Here is a 21841-nt window from a genome sequence, read left to right as displayed (position 1 = left end):
CCTAATCAACCAGGGATGTGTGGAGTGCTTATGCCCTTTTGGGTGTCCTGTTGTGCGAGTACACAGCCTCAGTCAGCCTATGGATGGGCAAAGAGCTATTGGGCTCTTCTGTGGGTCTCTTATTTCCGTACTTTCCTCTTAAATTTCTGGTTAGTCCTCTAATCTACCCCTTGACCCAACCCAGACTATATTCAGGCCAGGAGAATTGGAGTAGTTTCCTATTTGTTTATTTGTTTGTCTGTTTGTCCTTCCTTCCTTCTTTTCTTCTTTCCTTCCTTCCTTAATCTGGAGTTTTCTACTTTTCCTAAAAACTCCACTCCCATTGGTTTCTAATGGTGGGGAAGCTGCTGATTTTTAGGACAAGCCAATATAACCAGCGGGAGGGACGCTGGGAGTGGAGGGTGGATGGAGTTGGAGTTTTTATGGGAGTTAGCCCCAGGCAAGAACTCCACAGAGTCATTGTTCAGCAGTTTTCCTGAATAAACACTTTTCAATTTGTTCTCCTTTGGTCTATTTCCAGAGCCCTGAAATGGTTGTTTGGGACAGTTTTGTTTAGTTTATATTTTTCGGGTAGAAGATTTATTTGTTAAGCTCTTCCTTGTGCTATAGTTGGAAGTTTAGACTTGGGTATTTTATTTTATAGGATGATTATTTTGGCATTTATATGATCATTTTGTATTTTATTTTTTGCATAAGGAATTTCATTGGTAGATTTTTCTAAGTTTTCTCTGTTCTTGGACTAAAATCTTTTTTGATTGTAATTTGTTAAGTCCTTTAATATATATATTAATTTTGAATAATTTGACATTTTTCCATTGACACTTAATACTGGATTTGTCTTAATGTACAGTGAAAACTAATTCAGTCTAGAAATTTTACATGAGGAATACACCTGTGGCCCTAAAGTAGATTGAGTTGAGCTAAAGATGATACAATTCCTTTTACAGGCATTATCCTGCACTGAAAACTCTGGAACATCTAGAGCATACCTATCTGCCTCAAGTAAGCCACTATCGATTCTGCAAGGTGATGGTGGACAACATCCCCAAGCTTCGAGAAGAAATTAAGGATGTTTCTATGTCTGATCTCAAAGACTTTCTGGAGAGTATCCGCAAACATTCAGACAAAATTGGAGAGACTGCCATGAAGCAAGTAGGTCTTGGGTTTATGATAGGTTGGCCAGTGACTTTGCTAGTATTCTGTTAAACATGGGTTTCTCTCTGCTAAGTATCTTAATTGTTTCATGTCATTTTAGGGAAGTCCTTCCTCTTTATGGGAACACATAGTTAAAAGATGTGTTTTTATTGTTTTAACAGCAATGAGTTATTTACTCGTATATTGCTTTGCTCTGAGAAGTTCAGTAAATATGGATCAATTGTGATGGTTATATAGGGACTTTAAAGAGGTTTTTCTATTTTTTAAATATTTTCCTTCACTTTGGATATGATTTGAAGATTTTTAAAAAGTCTCTTTCTAGGTAATGAGCTAACTTATGCTATAGGTACCTTTGGTTGATTACTGATCATGTAAGCAAGATGTCATGTTATTTATAAATATTTCTGTAACTGTTATTTCTGGTATCAGTGGGTATCAATGAAGAAAGTCCTTTCGGGAAATAATGTGAATTATGATCATAGAAAAGGATTTATTTACAGCTTATAAGTGAATGAATGTGTTAGAAATTTTTAGTTTTTTTTTTCTTTTAATATCTTCATCTCTAAGTAATGAAAGCTACCAAGGAATGTCTTGATTTCTTTCTCATTTGGAATAAAAGAGCACTAATGATTTGCAGTGCTGCTTGCTCTTAAAATTTAAATCACATTGGTTTTATTAAAATATCTGAGTATATCTTAAGATTTAGCCTACAACAACAAATAGAAGACTTGGTTGTTTATGGAAAGTGTTGTTTGGTTCTGCCAACAACTGTGTTCTCCTAGAAGTCATTTGTAGTTCTTATCATTCTGGCAAGAAGGAGGGAGCACATCACATTTTTTATCTCAGCCAGTCTTGATAATCTTTCAGATGTCTGATTCTGCAGAAGAGATTTGCGTCTTAGAAATTCCTTTCTAAAGCATTACAGATACTCTTTTCCCCCTCTCTTTTTTTTAAGTTTTGTCAGTTTTATACTATATAATGGGGAACGTTCAAAACTATTTGATGATAAACCTGATGGAAATAATCATATCGTCATTTTTTAGTGGTGAAGAAAGAAAATTAATAATTGAAAGTATATCTCCATATTACTGGGTGTGTGTCTGTGTGTGTGTGTATATATATATATATTCTGTATGTATTTTGAATATAAGAATGAAGGTATTCTGCAAGGCAAGTCTCTATTGTGTTTGACAAGTTTTTTCTAAACTTTCAAAAATAGGAGAGTATAGTACAGAGTCTCTATTGAAGCATTGTTTTTTTACAGTTATCTTTTTTTTTAGGCCTCTGCTTGAGAAATTAACTTCAGTTCCTTTTTGGTGAAAGAGATGATTCCATGAAAATACTATTATTTCACTTACTGTGGATTATCTGGTTTTACCTCTTAATTATCTAAAGAAATTCAGGCCCAGGGCAGGGAAATGATTTGCTCAAGTTCACACAGCTTGTAAAGGTCAGGTCCTGTAGTAGAATTCAGGGTAGTTTGAGGTGAATTTGCCTACCATGGCGCTCAATCTATGTAAACTATTAGCCATTTGGTATATTTGTGTTATATAAAGAACTGAAGAAAACCATCATGGATTCAGAACTTTTAATTAACTGATAACCCTGTAAAATTTAAAACAGGTATAGCTTTTATTGCATGTATTGTTATCCTATGCTATGTTAGTTGAGAATGTGGATTAAACTATCTTAACACACTTTAAGATCTGTAGTACCTAAAACGTAAGGAAAGAGAGGAGGAAGAGAAATTACTATATACTTTGTACATAGTAGTTGTTCAGTAAATATTTATTTGAATTTGTGGATGTTGGAAAAGAGGGAAAGGATATGATTTATTTTCACTTATGTCAAACCCAAAATGGTGTTTCTGACTTGTGATGGTTTTCTTTGCATTGGTCATTTAGGGAATCTTTCCATTGTGTGGCTCTGCCATTCAACCTGGCTTTGAAGGTTGCTGCAGAAGGAAAAAGGCCAGGGAGTATTGCCTGTGGGAGAGCTTTTAAGGGCTACTCATGGATGCAACATATTATCCCTTATAGTCACATTTCATTGGCCAGAACCTAATTACTTGGCTTTTACTGACCTGCAAGGGAGGCTGAGAAATAAAATCTCACTCCGTCACAAAGAGGAGAAGGCCTCAGGTTTGGTGAATAGTAGCTAGTCTCTGGTATCGGCTACTCTTTGGTCATCAACTATCTCTTCACCTTCCTCTTGTCCATAGAACACACATGCTTCTTCTCAAGAAAGGCAGCCCAGTATCCCATCTAGTTATGACATCCATTTCAGAGTCTAGTATCTTCCTGGGATGCTCAGAACTCACCATCAGATCCAGACGAGCCTCCAGATCCAGATGGGCTGCCGACCAGGAAAGAGACCAGGGAAGAGGATGACAAGTTATCCACACCTGTGTTCCCTCCCACCTCCAATGAGGAAACTAAAATGGAATAACTACAGCAAAAACTTGGATTTAGAAAAGGCGATAGTGGGAGATGCACAGTATTTCCTGTTTCATAAGCAAATCATGTAATCCTTTTGGGCCATCATTGGGGAATCCTTCTGCCTTGGTAGTAGTAGTGGGTCTTTCTTGCTTAGATATTAATTCTCTGAGAGAAACTCCTTTGCCCATAGTTGTCCCAGGCTCTTGGTAGCACCCTGTTTTTTCTTTATCTGTTTTTTTCTTTTTCAGAAAGAAGTGGGTACTGGGGAATATGTCTTCTTTAGGTGATCTCTCCCTCTCTCTCTACTCTCTCTGTCTCTCATTTTCTTTCTCTCGTAATGTTTCTAGATATTATACTTACATCTATATCTATACACATAGACCCCCTCCATATATATATATATATATATATATATATATTATATATGTGAATATCTATATATATTCACATATCCATATATATATGTATATATATGGATATGTGAATATATATAGATATCTATCTATCTATCTATCTATGTTAGACTGCCTGCTTTCTGCTTCTGCAAATTTAGGGACCCAAGGGTGGTTTTAAGTCTCTGAACAGCCAAAGGTTTATTTAGTCCAAATTTGTGATTTGGGGCATTATACTTACCTCAAAACTTAGGAGGCCTCTGTTTCTTTCCCATAGGTTCTATTTGGACACCAGACCCAGTGCTCTTTTCTAGCTATAATTTTGAGGAATGGTTTTTTGTTATTTTTTTTTCCCTTCTCCCCACTTTACGAAGGTAGGCCTTGCTTCATGCCTTTCTTACTTTAATGGCCCTGCTTTGAAACGGTGTGAAATAATGGGTAAGAAGACCACACCTGAATCTGATCTTTGCTTCAGGATTGAGTCACTTTGTTCATCTAGAAATAGTCTTTGGAATTTATTGCTCAAACCTTTACCATTCTTTTACCATTGGGATTCTATATGCATTTAGCTTTCTAACCCTCTGAGGCCCATGTGCCTGGACTTCTTTTTTCTCCTATATTTCATTTAGCAAACCAGCAGCTTCTTTTTTGTGGCTGTCTCTTTCCTGTAATAGCTTGCTAGAGATAGAAAGGAAATGCCAGTATATACTCTAACTCTGACTGTCCATTCAGTCACAGAGCTATACGCGCCATAGGCATGTGGTGTGCCTTTTCATTTATTACAGGTTCCAGCTTTACTAGCCATTTTGCCACAGTATTACAGGGCTCTCAGGGCTTTCCACGTGTTACATGTATATTCTTGCTGCCTATTGCCTGACCTCTCAACCAATGCCATTTATTTTAGTTTTTTTGTTTTTTTTTTTTTTGTTAAGGCAGAAACATTCTTCCAATACCAGTTTCTGTTTTCCTTAAATAATGCTGCTTATTCTAAGAGCTAAGCTCTAAAATCTCACCATAGAAGTTTCATTGTTTGCTCATTGGAAGTCCACAGTGATCTTCCTGGCAGGGTCACTTTTCTTCAAGAGACCATCAAAGAATCCAGGACTCTTCTGACTTGTGGCCCTGTCACTTCAACACATGGTAGGAAAAAGAGTAAAGAAGACCCTGGGGATTTTTATGGACCAGGCTTGTAAGTGATACATACCACTGCTGTCAACATTACACTGGCCATACCTCACTCACTATAAGTGAGGCTTGGATACATAGTCTATCAGTCTGACCAGGAGGAACAAGAAATAGGTTTGGTGACTAGCTGGCTAGCTATTACACAGCCTCAGAAACCACATATCTTCCATGTCTCTTGTCTTTTTTCCCCCAACAATTTCATTTCTTTGACATTCTTTGACATTCCTCATATGTTTTGCCTTCTGATTTACTAATTCAGTTTTTAGCATTGTCATGCTGCTACTCAGAACTTTATCATTATTATTTTTAGTTTAGCAAGCACAAGTTTAGCTTTGGGAATTTGTTCTAGTCCTCTTTAAAAAAATATTTTAAGCTGTTTTCTTGAGAGCCATGTGAGAAAATAGGTTTGAAAGTCTTAATACTGATAATTGGTCTGGTCTGGGCTCTTCTAGAAATTAGGTAGGTGATTGTGTTTTTTTTTTTTTTTTAAAGATTTTATTTATTTATTTGACAGAGAGAGATCACAGTAGAAGAGAGGAAGGGAAGAGATCACAGAGAGAGGAAGGGAAGCAGGCCCCCTGCCGAGCAGAGAGCCTGATGTGGGACTCGATCCCAGGACCCTGAGATCATGACCCGAGCCGAAGGCAGCGGCTTAACCACCTGAGCCACCCAGGCGCCCCGTGATTGTGCTTTTTCATGGTGGACATTTCCCCTTGTCATCTCCCCAATGTGTCCTGGGTTACTACATTGTAACAATGTATCCTGGGTTACTAGATCTCTGGGGGGACTTTGTCCTTGGTACTGTGAAATGATGGAAAAAGCGGTAGATTGGTTTCTTTTGAGGTTAAAGCAGTCAAAACAAATTACCAGAAAGAGCTCCACCCTGATTAAATTTTAATGTGCAAATTAGGCTCAATACTTTTATCTGTTTTTATAATCTCAAACTGCTTGCTGTCCCATTTTATCAGAAGATATGTTGCAAAAAATGGGGATGATCTGAAGGATATGTAGTTTATCAATTCATCTGTATTCAAAGCGGTATATGATCTCTGGATAAAGCTTTATCAGTAGGAAGCTCTTAGTTTTGATCACCTGTGGTAGGCAGAATTCTAGGATGACCCCAGGGTTCCTGTCCCCTGGTGCATGCATCCTGTAAAATCTCCCTCCTTGAGTGTATGGGCCTGGTATATAATCAGGTAGAGCCTTTTAAAAGAGTGAATGGAGTTCAGGTATAGAAGTTAGATTTAAAGCTGCAGCAGAAGAAATAAAGTGCTGAGTTTTGGAGAAGGACCCATGGCATGAAACGGTAGGCCACTAGAGGTGCTGAGAGCTATTGCTAATGGACAGCCACCAAGGAATTGGGAACCAGAATCCTACAACCACAGAGGAGTGAATTCTGCCTATAATATGAATGAATTTGGAAGAGGACCTTAAGTTCTAGATAAGACCACAGCTTTGACTGACACCATGATTTCAGCCTGGTGAGACTCTGAGCAGAAGACCTGGCAAAAAATGCTGAATTCCTGAACCGTGGAAACTGAGATAGTAACTGTGTGGCTTTAACCCATTAAGTTTATAGGAATTTGTTACAGCAATAGAAAATTAATATGCTCTTTTATTTTGGTCTTTTTTGTTGTTGTTTTAAGATTTATTTATATGAGAGAAAGAGAGGGCATCAGGAGGAGGGGCAGTGGGAGAGGGAGAGAGAATCCCAAGCAGACTCCACATTGGGTGCCGAGCCCAATGTGGGGCTTGAACCTCCAATCCAAAGACTATGACCCAAGCTGAAACCAAGAGTGGGAGCTCAATTGACTCCACCACCCAGGCCCCCTCTACCATTTTATAAGATTTATTTATTTATTTGAGAGAGAGAATGCAAGTGAGCATATTTTGGTGTTGAATAGAATTACTTTTTACTAAACTATACATTTTTATTTTTTATTTTACTAAATTGTACAATGGTATAGTCTAGTATAAAGTGATATCTAGCAAGAAGTCTCTGAGTTTTTCATCTATTTTCCAGTATACCTATGAGGCGACAAAAAAGTAAGAAAATGGGTAAATATGAAAACTAGGAGAGAAATTCAACCATTTAGTAGAATTTTTAATTTATTTTTTTAATTTAATTTATTTTTTTAAAAGATTTTATTTATTTATTTGACAGACATCACAAGTAGGCAGAGAAGCAGGCAGAGAGAGAGAGAGGAGGAAGCAGGCTCCCTGCTGAGCAGAGAGCCTGATGCGAGGCTCCATCCCAGGACCCTGAGATCATGACCTGAGCCGAAGGCAGAGGCTTTAACCCACTAAGCAACCCAGGCGCCCCCATTTAGTAGAATTTGAAGAGAAATTATAAAATTGTTCATTCTTCTGTTTATTACCTGTTGAATTTTAAGTTAAGCAATCTCGTTTTTATTTTCAAAAAATCTTTCATATTCTCATATATGTATGTGCATATATCCAATACCATGTTAAATATAAATATAAATATAAAATACAAATATATATCAATATGGTATTAACAAATACCATGTTTTAATATATTTAGCAATACCATGTTAAAAATATATATGCATAAATCTAATACCTATATATATTTGTAATGGTTTTTATATACATGTATGTGTATGTGTGTGTGTGTGTGTGTGTGTATGTTTTAACATGGTATTGGATTGACAGCATTTAGTGAACCCAACTGTGGGTTCTGCCATGGGAAATAGAACCATCTGCAAAGTAGGCAGAAAATCCCCCTACCTTTTATCCTGTCTTGTTTTTTATGTTGGTCTTCTTCCTGTATGCTTCCAAAATACTGTGCATATCTTATTTTAGAATTATCATTTTAGCTTGAAGTGATTTTATAAAAAAAGTCTAAAGAAATTCTTCATTAGTTGTCTGCTATTTTCTAGTTTTCCTGTTGACATTGATTTCTGTAATTCACTTGTTATGGAATTGATTTGTGTAGGAGGGAAGTTCTGTATTTCTTATTTTGATTAGTTTGCCTTAGGCCTTGTGAGGCTAAATAACATTTGTAATATAAACATTCTTGGCTAGGTTGATTTCTATGAGGCTGTTTAATAAAGGAAAGGATTTATTTACTTTTAAAATTTTAACTTGGCTTTGCTAAATTATACGGGTTATATAACTGTTGGTTAGAAAAGGAACCCGTTGCCCATTAAGGAGATAGAAGGCGCCTAGGCAGTCTTCCTTTAGTAATTGGTTTTAAAGAAACTGACCCTTGGGTGAGATTAGTTGTCTCCAAGGTTCTTTCAACCCTTGACTTTCTTTGGTTAAGTCTTGACTAGCAAAATGTGCTCTTTTATTTATTGTGTTGAATGTCTTTTGACTTAGACCTGGCACAGTACTACCAACTGAGTTAACACAGGCCATGTGATGACTGCCAAGTAAAAGCAGTCTTGCTGTTGAAACTTCTTTTGTGCTGTGTGCTATGCAGTACTCCAGTGGAATATGGTTTTGGGGTCAGAGAAGCTGTTCAGTTGGTCTGGTGTTCTTGGATTTACTTGATAATCTCTTTTCTTCTTGATTTCTGTATTTATATATTTGTACTACTCTTTACTCCTTGGTCTCTGATTATGGGGATGGCATGGGGGTGGGGGGAAGTGTGAAGCTGTTTTATAGAGATTCTTGAAATAAGCAGCAATCAGAGTAGCTTGCAATCAGAATATGGTAGATGTTCGGGTAGTAGGGGTTCAGTTTACTATTAAGTTATATGATAGTTAAGAGAACAGATTTTGGAGTCTGGCTCAGACTCCTAGGTTTGGCATTTGTTAGTTATATGACAATGAACAAGTTACCAAGCATCCCATTCAGTCTTTACAACTCTATAGTAGGAATTTTTAATCTTCTTTTCAAAGATGTGAAAACATGTAGGGAAATCAAGTACTTAGTTAGGTCCCAGGCATATAATAAATGCTTTTAAACAGTTTTTTCTCCTTAAAAAAATTATTTGTTATAGGTACTTCTAAAATATTTTGAACCTGATTTCAATTAAAAATCATGTATATAAAAATCATGTATATTAGAAGACTGTTAAGTATAACACATCAGTATCTTTTTTACCAGTATCGAGTTGGGATGAGAGAAGAAAGATAATTTATTTCTTAAATCTCATTTGAAAGCAGTATTGCAGTTCAGTTTTGAGCTTTCTCTTTTCAGAGTAAAAAGAAAACTACAGTGTATGTATTTGTGTGCATAGATAATAAACATAATATTTATTTGCTTTGACTAAGCCAGGCATACCAGCTTATTAGGAGAAATTTTCCCTTTAATTAAACTTAAGAGTGCTCGCTTCGGCAGCACATATACTAAAATTGGAACGATACAGAGAAGATTAGTATGGCCCCTGTGCAAGGATGACACGCAAATTCGTGAAGCGTTCCATATTTTTACACGCCTGACTCGACTGGAGCTGCGTTTGTTTTCCTTCAAATGGTGACACTTTTATCCAATAAGTAAAACTCATTAAATTACCTGAACAAAAAAAAAAAAAAAAACTTAAAAGAAAATTATCATATGGATTCTCAATACAGTTTATAGTTTTGTGGTGTGCTCATCCTAAAATAGAACATTGCTTAGAAAATCTAGAGGAAGAGCAGTTATTACAATACTTATTCCATCTCTTACAAATATATAAACATATACATGCATGTGTGGTGTGTGTGTGTGTGTGTGTATTTCAGTTATTTTAAGATTAAATTCTTTTTTTTTAAAAAGATTTTATTTAGTCATTTGACAGAGATCACAAGTAGGCAGAGAAGCAGGGAGAGAGAGAGAAGGGGGAAGCAGGCTCCCTGCTGAGCAGAGAGGCCGATGTGGGGTTCAATCCCAGGACCCTGGGACCATGACCCAAACTGAAGGCAGAGGTTTTAACCCACTGAGCCACCCAGGTGCCCCAAGATTAAATTCTTTTGGGAATATTCCTTTTACTGAGTCTTGGCTTGTGAGCAATAATACAGTATAGCCTCGTAAGAATAAACCATCAAGTAGAACAGAATACAAGTATAGAAATTGACCAAACATTTATATATATATATATATGAATTTAATAAATGACAAAGGTGGTATCATACAAGAAGCATAAATACACACAAATTAGCATCACACCATATAGGTGTAAAGTAAGTTTTCCTTCAGTTAGTCTTATAGGTAGAAAGGTCAGTGGAGTGCATTGGAACATCATTCTACTACCTTTCTCTGGAGGGATGTGATGGGTTCAGCTTTGCTGTACAAACAGCAGGATATGTCTCAGGAGAGGGACACTGCTCTCAGATCATTTATAGGGAAGCTGGGAAGAAGCTGAAGACGGTCAGTATATATTAAGTGGATCCTTCCTGGTCCAAGAAATGTCTTGGTAAGAGTAATTGTCATGTCAATGCCACTGATATCAGCTAAGCAGACCTAGTCTTTTTTTTTTTTTTTAAAGATTTTTATTTATTCATGGACAGAGGGAGATCACAAGTAGGCAGAGAAACAGGCAGAGAGAGAGGAGTGGGTGAAGCAGGCTCCCTGCTGAGCAGAGAGCCCGAAGCGGGACTTGATCCCAGGACCCTGAGATCATGACCTGAGCTGAAGGCAGAAGCTTAACCCACTGAGCCACCCAGGTGTCCCCAGACCTAGTCTTTTTCAGATGAGCTAACTCAATTTTCCTGAACCAGCATATTGCTGAGCTATGAGAATGGTGAGGGTACAGAGCCACTACGGCCCTCCAAGGCGACATCTCATAGCAGTGAGGAACTCCATTAACATGATCGCTGCTTTCCGTATCTGTCTTCCCAACTAGGCTGTGTTTTGTGTAAGGACAGAAGTATGGTTTTATTTTTATAGTTCCAGTGCCTTACTAACATAGTACTTGGGGACAGTAGATAGTTAATGAATAGTTAAATCAATTAATGACTGTTGTATTATTTAATAAAATTCAACGTACCTACACCTTAACATTTTTCAGGAAGAGACATCTTTTAAAAAATATTCAAAAGTATATGCTCTTAGTTTCCAGTTACATTCTTAAGTATATGAAAATGTCTAAAATCACTTCTTGAATAGATTTTGACCCTTTCTGAAAGTACTGTGGAGGTACTAAGAGATTATCAAATAGGCTTGTTAAAAATGTTGAATTCAACATATACATTTATATTTTTTGTCTCTCTAGACTTGTAAAAACAATAGCTAGGGGCATCTTGGTGGCTCAGTTGGTTAAGTGTTTGCCTTTGGCTCAGGTCATGATCTCAGGGTCCTAGGATCAAGAGTCCTGTATTGGGCTCCCTGCCCAGTGGGGAGACTGCTTCTCCCTTTGCTCCTCCTCCCCACTCATGTTCTTTCTCTCTCTCTCTCTTTCACTCTCTCACTCTCTCTCTCAAACAAATAAATGGAAACCTTAAAAAAAAAATACAGTTAGACAACCTGATTCCTTCCCCAGCTTTTCCCACCAGTTAACTGCCCTATCTCAGCTCTAGCAGAAGACCACAGGACAGTAGGCGTAAATTGATGGTAAGGTTACCAAACCAAAAGCAGTGGAAGTTTGTGTACTGAGTGTTGAGATTCATCTTGCATTTCACAGCCCTCCTCTCTGATTTGGTTCCCAGGACTCTAATAGCCAGATTTATATCCTTTAGGTATGAGATTAGAAGTTACTGTGAATAATAGGATTAGTCCAAGGGAACTGTCTTAGAGGTATGTCCACTCGGTTGTCCCCAGTCAAATAGACAGATCAGATCACTTTGAAGTCAACAGTTGACTAGACTGATGTACATGCACAGAACTTTAAGTCAGCTTTTTACTTTCCCAGTTTGAGATATGGGCAGATCACCAAGGATAGCAGATATTTGAGAAAATCCTCTAACATTACAGTTAGAGGTCAGAACAAACACATATGAAGAAGCAACTTGGAAAGGGTAGAGACTGTACAAGAAGAGGAAAACTAAAAGGCATAACAAAACAATCAGTAGTGTTAGATAAGAAAAATTATACATACAAGAGGATCAGAAATCTACACAAAATGAGAAATTCAGAGAGCAAAAAAGAATGTTTAAGAATTAAAAATATAGGGGCACCTGCGTGGCTCAGTGGGATAAAGCCTTTGCCTTTGGCTCAGGTCATGATCTCAGGGTCCTGGGATCGAATCCTGCATCAGGCTCTCTGCTCTGCAGGGAGTCTGCTTCCTCCTCTCTCTCTGCCTGCCTCTCTGCCTACTTGTGATCTCTGTCTGTCCAATAAATAAATAAAATCTTAAAAAAAAATTAAAAATATATGGGGCGCCTGGGTGGCTCAATTGGTTAAATTGGTTAAATGCATGACCTTCGGCTCGGGTCATGATCTCGGTGTCCTGGGACAGAGTCCAGGATCTGGCTCCTTGCTCAATGGGGAGCCTGCTTCTCCCTCTGCCTGCTCTGCCTGCTTCTCTCCCTGCTTGTGCTCTCTCTCTCTGACAAATAAATAGATAAATAATACCTTTAAAAAAAAAGAATTAAAAATATGATAGCAGAAACCTTAAAGGAGGGTTTGGGAAATAAAGTGGAGAGGATCCCTCAGAGAGAAAGAGAGAGAGTAGAGAGAAAAAGAGATAGAACATAGGAAGTAGAAAAGATAGAAAAATATTGGAGGGTCAGTTCAGGAGACCTAGTGTTTGAAAGAGAAAATGAAGGAAAGGAATTCATAGAAATAATGTGGGAAAATTTCCCAAAATTCTAAGACATGAAATTCCAGATTAAAAGATGCCTAATATAAGGGATGGAAATCGTCTTACATCCAGGTATGTTGTGAGATTTCAGAAGCCAGAGGACAAATAGAAAATCCTCTAGAGATGGATAAAAATGCCTCTAGAGATATAAAACAGGATTCAGTGTCAAAATGATTTGGGAATATAGCAATACTGGAAGGTAGACTGAAATGGAGCAGTGTCTTTAAATTTCTAAGGGAAAAGGATTACTCATCCACATTTCCCTATCTAGCTACACAATACCAAGCAAGTATAAGGGTGGGATAAATATGTTTTCAGTAATGAAAGTCTTCAAAAATTTGCTTCCCATACTCCCCCCACCCCCCGCCAAGATAGGAGGTATTAAGGACAGAGCTAACCTAAGAGAGAAGAGGAGCAAATAGAATTTCTAAGATGATGATTAAAAGGGAGATAGTTGGTTGACAGTGGGGTAGCAGGCAGAAAGTACAACCAGCACAGTCTGGAGCATTTTAGAAAGTTTAAGAGAGGTATCCTGAGAAGGTGAAAGTAGTAGAATACTGGATATATTTGAACATATTGAGAGGAAACTCAGATAGTTGGGGAGAGTTTGGAAACAGAGTAATGTTAAATACATAAAAACTTAGGTAAACTTAAAAATAAGAAAACTTAACCCCAGAAAACAAGTTATGTAAAACAGGGAAAGTGATGATAGTGTCTTATAAGGCTTGACTGTGACTTGCATTTATATAGTTATAATAATGGCTGAAAGCTAACTTATCTAATGGATCCATTGATTTTTCTCTGTTTTGGAGGAATAGGTGAATGGACACTGTGTGCGGATGTGTGGTGCTGGTGTGGTATACATGTGAAAGAAACCAAACTAAATCCTCATCCCTCCTGGTGGGACATCAGTAGATCATGCTTAAATCTAACACACAGGAGGGTGCCTGAGTGGCTCAGTGGGTTAAGCCTCTGCCTTCTGCTCAGGTCATGGTCTCAGGGTTTTGGGATTGAGCCCCGCATCGGGCTCTCTGCTCATTGGGGAGGCTGCTCCCCCGCCCCCTGCCTGCCTCTCTGCTCTACTTGGGATCTCTCTCTCTCTATTAAATAAATAAAATCTTAAAAAAAAATCTGACACACTCAGGAAAAGGCAGAAGCAACGCAAGGGTCCATTGACAGATGAATGGATAAACAAAATGTGACACATACATACAGTGGAATACTGTCCAGCCTTTAAAAGGAAAGAAACTGACACCTGCTATGACATAGATGAACCTTGAAGACATGATGCTAAGTGAACTAAGCCAGGCACAAGAGGACAAATAGTGTATGATTTCACATATATGAGGTTCCTGAACTAGTCAGATTTATAAAGACAGAAAGTGGAATGATGGTTTCCAGGGCCTGGGCTAGAGGGTTGATGAATGAATGTTTAATGGGTACAGAGTCTCAGCTAGGGAAGATGGAGAAGTTCTGAAGATGGATGGTAGTGATGGTTATACAGTGTGAATGTCCCTAATATCATAAGACTGTACACTTGGAACTGGTAAACATGGAAAATTCTATGTTAGGTATATTTACTGTAATTTTAAAAACCTGGAAATTTAGGCAATAGCACAAATACAGATGTAGATAGAGATAGAGGGTAAACTTCAAAAGAGTGTTTGCCTGGGAAGCAGGGTTTAGGGGAAGAAGGAGAGAAGGAGATGTGTCTTTTTATGATAAACCTTATAGATTGATTTGACTGTGTACAACTTAATCATGCATGACTTTGAATATGTAACTTAGAAAAAATATAGTGAATGAAATAGAAAAGAAATACAAGTCATCAGATTTGGAGTACATGTGTAGTAGATATTCGTGGACTGGAATATGAGGTAGGAAAAATTCCAACTCTCAGGGTCCAAAGGAAGAGTGCCCCTTATTTAAGGGACCAGTTTTACTTAGCTTTATTATTATTGGTTTTTTTTTCTGCTCTATGTGGGGTAGTGGAGGAGTCTGTTTTTCAGATTCATAGCTGTAATAAGATGGAATTGTAATTGTAATTATGTGTTAGATATAAGTTAAATTAAGGTCCATTTGATTCTCTGTTGTGTTGTGTGCCTTATTAAAGAAGAGAACAGTTTAAATTTAATATAATGAGCAACATTATATCTATATATAATATGTTTGTAAATATAAATCTATTTTTAAAAAAGATTTTATTTATTTATTTGACAGAGAGGAAGAAGGACAGAGAGAGCACAAGCAGGGGCAGCAGCAGGCAGAGGGAGAAGCAAACTGTCTCTGAGTAGAGAGCCTGATGCGGTGCTCGAACCCAGGACAGTGGGATCATGACCTGAGCTGAAGGCAGATGCTTAATTGACTGAGTTACCCAGGCACCCCTATAAATATAAAAATCTCGAGGGTGATGATAAAGGTTGAAAATTTGTGATAATCTGAACGATGTCTTTTCCTTGCCTTGGAATCTTAAAATATTTGCCCCTGTTCAGTAGAGAATATGAGTGCTTCACCACCCTCTTTTTGTTGCAAAATAATTGTCATACTACCCTCCCCTGCCACTCCTGCAGACCTCCACACTCATTTCGATCATCCATGGGTATGTGTTCTGATGAGTGAATGAGTGGCCCTGCATAGTTTCAGAAGAAGAGTAGAAAAGAGGGAATTAGAACAGTGAAGGAAATTAGTGCTGATAGGTCAGGCTTTCTATAATTGGCTTGGCCTCAGAATTTTGTGGGAAAGAGCCAGTGGCCTCATTACTACTTCATTAGAAATCTGAACTTTCTGTTGAATTTAAAATAAAGGAACATGACCCATACTATGAAGTTTTTCTTGGGTGGTTTGTACAATAACTGAATCTTATTCCATTACAACACTCCTGGGATTTCCTACTCCCCCAAGTATCATGAATAAATGTGCCACACTAATGTGGAAATGAGGTTTGGTTCACTGAACTCTACTTTTTGACTTGAACTTGAGACTAGTACTTTAGATCTGAGTTAGGAGGTGGAAATAAATTGATCTTACTAACAAATAAGATGCTATCTGGTTATTTTTTTTTTATTATGTAATTTAACCTTTGAAATTTGCAAGTGTATGAAAGAGGTTATTTAAAATGATGCTTTAAATAGAATATATAAATACACAGCCTAAGTGCTGTTAAACATTACTATATTGGGGCCTAAGAATAACTACCTTACAATCAGATAACTACCTTATATGTGGTTAGGGATAGCATCTATCTACCTTTCTAAAAGATAAATGGAAGCAGAATGTATTTTTCATCTCATCATTGGAATGAACTATTAAAGCTTATGTTTAAAGGTAGTGATCTCTCATTACACATCTGAATAGGCTAGTATTCTTATGTTCTATCTGTTTATAAAGTTACTATCCTACTTCCCTTGTGTATAGATGTTGTTTTTTCAAGTCAGATATAACTGCATGATTGAAATAGAATAAATATTTAAAACCAAAGACTTACATCCCTTTTACTTTCTACCTCTTTACATGGTTAGGTGTGCTCCGCTTTTTTCCCCATCTCCCTTCCTTTTTCCTCTCCTGAGTTCTAGAAATCCAGCTTCCAAGACCTCAGGATTGAGCTTTAAGTGGGCTTACATGCTGACCACCCCACCTGAGAATCTTTTATTTTTCAAAAATCAACTATGGTATAAGATCTAAAACTGTAATAGAGGGATGCCTGGGTGGCTCAGTCGGTTAAGTGTCTGCCCTCATCTCGGGTCATGTTTAGCTGTAAGGATAATGTTCCTTGGTCTAAAGAACAATTCAAACTATGATGTTTTTAGAGTGTTTACGTTCAAGGATAAAGACTAATCAGTTCTGTTAGTCCCAGATCCCAGATTTTCCTGATATTCTGATATATCTTCACTACTGATTCTCATTAGATTAGGTAAATTCTAATGTCTAATCTGATATTAATACACTGAAAAGTATAACAAGAAAACAAGGATGGCAAGGATTTGTTTTTAAATGGTTGTAAATCTGGGATACTTGGGTGGCTCAGTTGGTTAAGCGTCTGCCTTTGGCTCAGGTCATGATTACAGGGTCCAGAGATGGAGTCCCGCATGGGGTTCCTTGCTCGGTGGGAAACCTGCTTCTCCCTCTGCCTGCTGCTTCCCCTGCTTTTGCAATCTCTCTCTCTTTCTCAGACAAATAAATAAATACGATCTTTTAAAAAAGTGTTGTAAATCTTTCCCATTTTTTACTTCAATGTGATTAAATCCTTGGGCCCTGCGGGCAGATAGTAATTTATGCTTGAATTCCATCTTAAATTTGGTCAGTGCTTTTTCACATTGAGTTTTTCTCTACCCCATGTTTAGATCTAATTAATATAATTCTATAAAATAGATCTCATAGAGCATGATGGATTTATTTGGTCATTTCAAATGTCTTTTCTTTTATTAATACTTTCATTGGACTAGCAGGGATTATTATACCTAAAAAAATAGGTTTCTTATGTAAGTGACTATAGAAGTTACTGTAACATTATATAAGTAGAATTATGAGTTATAAAATATAATCAAAGAGGAATTAACACCAGGCAAAGCTACGCTTATTTTAAAGAGATTGTGTTTCATTACAATGGTTAAAAACACATTGAGATAGTGGTCTGAGAATGTTAGACCCTTTAATAGATTTAGGGTTGGAAGAAAGGAGACTTTAATAGATTTAGGATTGGAAGAAAGATTCCATTGCCGACACTCTCAAGGACAACAGGCATTTATTTTTATTAACTTGACTTGCACTAATTGAAGACTAGGAGAGGTGATACCTTCTTTTATTTTCATCATGTAGTTTTGCTGATAATACAGCCTACAGAGAAGCTGTCAACCCTCTTCGTGATAATTTTTAGAGAAAGTAAACTCATGTCTATTCCTGATCAAGTCTTTCTTGTAGAGTTGAGGTGCCTGGGTGGCTCAGTCAGTTAAGTGTCTGGCTTCGGCTCAGGTCATGATCTCAGGGTCCTGGGATTGAGCCCCGCATCAGCCTCCTTGCAGGGAGCCTGCTTCTCCCTTTGCCTCTGCTGTGCTTTCTCTCTCTCTCAGATAGATAAAATCTTAGAAATAAAGTCTTTTTTGTAGAAAGCTTGTAGTATTTTCAATGTTAAAAGCATAGGTTTGGAGCCAGAAAAGCTGGGTTATATCACAGAAAAGCTGGGATCTATCACTTACAATATAACTGAATAAAATACTTAACCTGAGCCTTAGCATGCTCTTTTATCAGTAAGGGTCAAGTATGATGATATATATAAAGTACTTACTTAGCACTATGTCCCACACAACAGGTACTTAATAAACATGGCATGTCGAGATGTTTGTGTTTCGAGAGCTATGTAATTTTATCAGGTAACTGAAGTCTTCATTGGGGTGCCCTAGGTACTGAAAGCCTGATACCAGCCGGGTCTCCATCTCTCCATCTTCTTAGTAAATGTTTGCAACTGCATTTTTCCATGAGTGTTTTAAGAGTTTATTTATTTATTTGACAGAGATCACAAGTGGGCAGAGAGGCAGGCAGAGACAGAGAGAAGGGGAAAAAGGCTCCCCACCGAGCAGAGAGTGCGATGCAGGGCTCGATCCCAGGACTCTGGGATCATGACCTGAGCTGAAGGCAGAGGCTTTAACCCACTGAGCCACCCAGGCACCCTACCACAAGTGTTTTTAAGCAAACTAATCTGGGAAAGCATGAAGGGAGGGGAGAAATTGTTTAACTGAAAGAGGCTTTTCTTATTATTTTTAGGCTTCAGTGTTAATGCTGGGTTTTATTTGTTTCTTTTTTCTTTTTTCTTTTTTTTTTACTTTATTTGTAATGATTGCTTTCATGTCAGTGAGAAACTAAACCCTGTATCTGTTTAAATAAGTAGTTCAGGTCATAGAAATTAGTAAGACTTACATGGATCTTTATTTCGTTTTTGGAAATCTGATTTGGGGCCCTCAGCCTTTCTACAGTCTCCTCAAATAACTTCACTCTGCATCTGATGATTTTATTTTTATTTAAGTTACTAGATTGACCTGTACGCTGAGCTCAAAGCACTTTCTTATCTCCTTCTGTTCTCTTTTCAACATCCCTAGACCCCAGCCACATGTTGTAGAGTGTAGTGGAGCCAAGTCCGAGGTTTGGATCTAGAGCATTCCGTAAATCCCTGTGGTGTGTCCTTTGACCTGGGTGATAGCTCTTACTGGCCCTGGAGAAATCCAGTTGAGAATTCCTGGGGTTGTTGTATTCTCAGCAAGTACTTTATTCTTGTCCTTTGCCAGATGTTTTCGTTACTGAGCACAAAAACTCCCATCAAAATAATGCTCAGGGAACTGATATGTGAGGGAGAAAAAAAAGAAAGGAAGAAAGAGAAATATTCAAACATATTCAGGAGGGCTAGAGAAACCGACCTAAGGGTGTTCTAGAACATGAGGAGTCTAGCTTAGTTGTATATTCTTACATCCTTCTAGATTTCCCTATAACTCTAAAAAGTTTTAGTAGGTGATGCCAAAGTAGTTGAAATTTTTTAAAAATTTACATATAATAATTTTTTTCTCTATGTACATGAGGTTTTTAAAAAACATGCATAATTAGATTCATATGACCACCATTCCAAATAGGATACAGAACACTTCTGTCACCTCTCCAAATTCCCTTGGGCTGCCTCTTTGTAGTGAAACCTCTCTACCCATAACTCCTGGCCATTGATCATGACATGTATCAAAAATATAGGATAATAAGCATATCAAACTGGGTAATGAGGACTACTGGAAACTTGAATTATTGCTCAGGTCCTCACTGATTGGAAATGTGGCATTTCACTTACTCCCTTTGTTTAGGATATCAGTAGAGAAATAAACCTCAAACCAAAACACAGAAAAATTAAATTTTCCCAATTAAATAGGGACAGATGATCATGCAAGTTGTTGCCTTTTCTAAGCCTATGCAGTTCTAAGCTTTAGAGACCTTGTGACCTTTGAACCTGACTACTGGATGGATTCTTTCTGTCTTCATGAGAAGGTGATTTGATACGTAACTGCTCCAAGATGACTAGGGAGTGTAACACCTTGGACAAGGAAGTTAAGTATGAGAAGTGGTCAGATCATTAGAATTGGATTTTTTACTCATAGACTCTTTGTTCTTTGTGAGAGACTACAGATCAAAACAGTGAACAAGAATTTATACTGTGAGCTGAAAGTTTTCAGTTGGCTACATTTTATTTTGTTTTGAAAGCTTGCAAAAAAAAGGTGGTTTTGTTGACAAATTCAGGCTACTTTCCCTTCCTGACATACTTTTCTAATTGCACATCTATAGTGAATTTAGAACAGCTTTCAGTTATTACTTGTGTGTGTGTGTGTGTGTGTGTGGAGGAGAAAATTGTCTGCAGATTAGAGCATTTGTCTGGGGGGAAGGAAAAGGCTTTGTCAGGTTGTGGTGCCTCCTTGCACGTGTGTGTGTTTGCTTAAACTCAAAAGTCAGCCAACCATTGAGGCCTCTGAGTGTGGTTAGCTGTTAAAACAGAACAGTGATAATGGATGTTTATATAAATTTTTAACTATTTGGAAATTTCTAAAAATTGAAAAAATATTGTTTTAGAAATCAGAGTGTCCTTTCAGGGAAGATGATTTGCACTGTATGTCAATGAGATGTTAATGAGATTGGGAAGGAAGCAGAAAATTTAAGAGAGTCTTTATTTTAGAGAACAGTCATGCAATGCCAGGGCTTAGGAGGGGTGTTCTGTCCTGTAGTACACCACGATGAAGAAAGTGGACTGTAAATCACACAGGACCCGCTTGCAGAATCCTAGGTAATAAAAGGGATCTGGGGCAGGTGTTTGGAGGAGGGGAACCTGTAGCCAGGATAGAGTTCAGGAAGTAGAACTAAGATGATAGTCATTAACTAGCATTTTTCAAGGACATGTGTCTGAACTGGTTTGTTTGTTTGTTTGTTTGTTTCTTTCTTTTTCTTTTTTTTGGTTCCCAAAGAATCTAGCTCACTACATTGTACACACTAGGCATTTGGCAAATTCTTGTTGTATTATACCTACATAAACTTCCTTTTCCTTTGGCAGAGCACTTTTGCAATTAAGGACAGGGAATCTACATGGATATTATAAAAGTTTTAATATTTTCCTCTTTTTAGGCTATTAATTTTGTGTCAAGACCTATGACTATTATATTCAATGTTGATCTCTCAAGATGCAGTTTATCTTTGAAATCCTAGGGATTTTTTATTTTGTTTTTGTTTTTTTTGTTTGTTTTTGCTTAGGTAAAATTTTATCTAGATTCTCTTCCAGTGAGTTTTTCTCCCTTCGATACAGCAGTGCATTTTTTTTTTTATCGTGGTAAAGTATATATAACATAAAATTTGACTTTTCCATCATTTTTCAATGTGCAGCTTTGTGGCATTAATAAGGACATTCATAAGAACATTCATGTCATTGTGTAGCCATCATCAGCATCTCTCTCCAGAACTTTTCATCTTCCAGAAATGAAAACTTAACCAGTAAAATTTTAAGCTTGCATTCTGTCCTCCAGTACTGATTGAACAAATATAGTATTTTGTACGTACGTTGAGGAACTCATGATCGCATTATAGGGAAGAAAATGAGGTAAAAGAACAAAACTGGAATTCACATAGTAGCCTTTTATTTATTTATTAAAAAGATTTTTATTTACTTATTTGACAGACAAAGATCACAAGTAGGCAGAGAGGCAAGCAGAGAGAGAGAGGAGGAAGCAGGCTCCCTGCTGAGCAGAGAACCCGATGAGGGGCTCGATCCCAGGACTCTGAGATCATGACCTGAGCTGAAGGCAGAGGCTTTAACCCACTGAGCCACCCAGGTGCCCCACACAGTAGCCTTTTAAATAGGTTGTAATTCCCAAATTTTATAGATAGGTTTTTCTGTTCTTCAGTTTCCTTAAAAATTTTGTTCAAAAGCAGCAACTAGGAGTGCCCTTATACCATTAGAGTCTTTGCAGTCTGTA

At 37.4% G+C, this 21841-nt stretch overlaps 1 protein-coding gene and 1 non-coding gene across 5 annotated transcripts in view; both read left to right on the top strand.

Moving 5' to 3' along the window:
* The window catches only part of EXOC6B (exocyst complex component 6B), a 651357-nt gene that overhangs the window by 143352 nt on the left and 486164 nt on the right, over window positions 1–21841 (top strand). For all 4 annotated transcript variants that reach the window (XM_004742187.3, XM_004742188.3, XM_004742185.3 and 1 more), the window contains one exon: window positions 948–1152. In XM_004742187.3, coding sequence (XP_004742244.1) covers window positions 948–1152 — 205 coding nt within the window. The remainder of the gene's footprint in view (window positions 1–947; window positions 1153–21841) is intronic.
* On the top strand, window positions 9466–9572 carry LOC123391818. Its single transcript, XR_006606534.1, has one exon. It is a non-coding gene; the product is annotated as a U6 spliceosomal RNA (small nuclear RNA).

The sequence above is a fragment of the Mustela putorius genome, unplaced genomic scaffold (assembly GCF_011764305.1).
Source record: "Mustela putorius furo isolate JIRA1106 unplaced genomic scaffold, ASM1176430v1.1 tig00000281_pilon_pilon_pilon, whole genome shotgun sequence".
NCBI lineage: Eukaryota > Metazoa > Chordata > Mammalia > Carnivora > Mustelidae > Mustela > Mustela putorius.
This window is presented reverse-complemented; position numbering and strand designations above follow the sequence as displayed.